The sequence below is a fragment of the Aplysia californica genome, unplaced genomic scaffold, assembly GCF_000002075.1.
Source record: "Aplysia californica isolate F4 #8 unplaced genomic scaffold, AplCal3.0 scaffold00149, whole genome shotgun sequence".
Lineage (NCBI taxonomy): Eukaryota > Metazoa > Mollusca > Gastropoda > Aplysiida > Aplysiidae > Aplysia > Aplysia californica.
Window position 1 is genome coordinate 517,048 of NW_004797419.1, and position 2,599 is coordinate 519,646.

The 2,599-nt window shown below is 40.3% G+C and overlaps 1 protein-coding gene across 1 annotated transcript in view; it reads left to right on the forward strand.

Annotated features, from left to right (window-relative positions):
• Positions 1–415: 415 nt before the first annotated feature.
• The window catches only part of LOC101855867 (scavenger receptor class F member 1), a gene marked incomplete at its 3' end in the record, with an annotated part of 29,749 nt that continues 27,565 nt past the window's right edge, over positions 416–2,599 (forward strand). The window contains 2 exon segments of the mRNA XM_013081860.2: positions 416–812; positions 1,382–1,564. Coding sequence (XP_012937314.1) covers positions 788–812; positions 1,382–1,564 — 208 coding nt within the window.

Sequence of the window (2,599 nt, forward strand, 5' to 3'; positions counted from 1 at the left end):
AAGAAGAAGAAGAAGAAGAAGAAGAAGAAGAAGAAGAAGAAGAAGAAGAAGAAAAAGAAGGAGAAGAATGGATGTGAATCAATAACAGACTCATAGTCCCAGGGTAAAAATAATAACAAGGAAGGAAAGAAAAAAGCGGTTAAGACGTTTACATACTACTCAAAAAACTACAACAATAAAACAACAAAAACAACAAAAACAACAACAGCAATAACAACAACAACAACAGCAACAACAACAACAACAACAACAACAACAACAACACCAACAACAACACCAACAACAATAACAATAAAAACAACACCACCACCACCATCAACAACAACAACAACAACAACAATAACTACAGCAACACCACCACCACCAACAACAATAACAACAACAACAATAACAGCACCAACAACGCCAACACCACCACCAACAAAACAGAATTACCACTCAAAGAAATATGAACATGGAAAGTAAAGAGAGTTTCTCCTCTTTTAGATGTGTTTCGCCGATGAGCGCTTAATTACTACTGTCTCCTATTTGTTCAAGAATCGTTGTTTTCTCAAAGCACCCTGATCATGATGGTTATTTTGGAAACTCCTGCCTGTTCATGAACGACGCCAGAGATTTCTGATTGTCCCATTATGTTGTTTACTTTCCCCCAGGTGACCTAGCGTATAAAGCAACTGGTGCGCCTGGTTCTACAAAACTCACTGACGGAGACGACAGTACGTGCGAGAATGTCTACTCGGGGTATCCCACAACAGTCCAAACTGGGATATATTTCAGATTTACATGGATGAGAATTATTGGGGATACCAAAGGTATGAGTACTTAATTTTATCCCAGAGAAGAAATAAAAAAAAAATTGTTTTTAGAATAAGTATAAATCATACCTACCTACCCACCCACCCACCTACATACCGACCTATCTACCTACCTTCCCACTTACCTACTTCCTAACTACCTACCTACCTGCCTGCCTGCCTGCCCGTCTGCCTGCCTGCCTACCTACCTACCTACCTACCTGCCTATTTACCTACCTACCTAATTACCTACCTACCTAAATACCTACCTAACTACTTATCTATTAACTTACTGACTGACCGACTGACCCGACACGACACGTAAACAGACATACACACACACACACACACACACACACACACACACACACACACGCACAAACACACGCATACTTATATATACACTCACGCACATGCGCACGCACCTGCACTCACACACTTGCATATCTTTTTCTTTCTTTCTTACAAACATGCACCCGTACACATACACAAATACACACACATACACACACACACAACATAACAAAATCCGTCTCTCATTTTCAGAACGTGACAATCAAAAAGACGTTTTCTCTATCCATCAACAGTTCACGATGTGTCTGTGGAGTTTAAGAAAGATAGTCAGACAGTCCCGTGCTCCAACATCTTGAAATCAAAGGTCAGTGAAAACGTCGTGGACATCCGATGTGAGAATTCCACCCTCACCATAGACAGCGTGACCCTATCAGTGTCTGGTCAGACGTCCATTTGTTCTGTGCACATCAGTGGCGGTAAGTATGTTCTAATCAAACCTGTGTTATTCACTATCCTATCATCCCACACCTTGATTAACACTACACTTTCAGCTGAAAAATATTCTAATCTATTTGTAAGCGGAGAGTACAGAAAGGAAGAAGAAAATCTGGCACCCTTGCAGGAGGGAACAGAAGAACGTTCAACCAAATCTATCCCAGTTTGGACTGTTGGGGGAGACCCCGAGTCGACATTTTCGCACGTACTGTCGTCTCCGTCGGTGAGTCTCGTAGAACCAGTCGTACCAGTTGCTTTATACACTAGCACAACCACTAGAAAGACCCTCAGCGACATTTTGGAGAGAGCAACGGATCATCAATGGATGTTTCCGGAATGCAAGGATGTTGCTTCCTGAAAGAATGAAAATGAAAATGAAAATGTAAGGGTGAATTATACAAGATGACTCACAGTTTGAATAATCCGGTACTAACTGTTTATGAGACAACAGATGTTAACACACGGAAGATAATATTTTATACCATACTTGAGGTTGTTTTAGCATTGCACCTCTGGTAAAATAAATCCTTATATTTCACAGACTAAGCTGATATCTCACACGTGAAATATAAAAATTTGCATAAATTACAGGACTTTTGGAAGCAGAGTACATAATATTACTTGAATCATAATATTCCTAGACCGTGAAATGTTATGGCTGCCGCTTTTCGCCATCTGCAAAAACATCGCTGCAAAGCCCGCCCACCAAAGTCGCCTAAATGAAGTGTCAAACACCCAAAGACTAAAAGAGGTTATAAATAGAACCACTTTGTAAACACCAGTCTCCCAATATCCATATGTTAGCAAAGAGTCTACATAACAAGAGGGGCCACTCCTCTCTTTGAGCCTATTAAAAAAGTGTCCTCAAAATTCGGTGGCGCCCTCTTCGCAAATGCGCACCCTTTGCGAACAGAGTTACCCTACTTGTGTTTAAAAAAATCAAAGTGAAACTAACAAGTTTTTGAATAAATAAGAATTCAAATTTCGGAAAAACGCTTTTTATAAATGGTTACGCT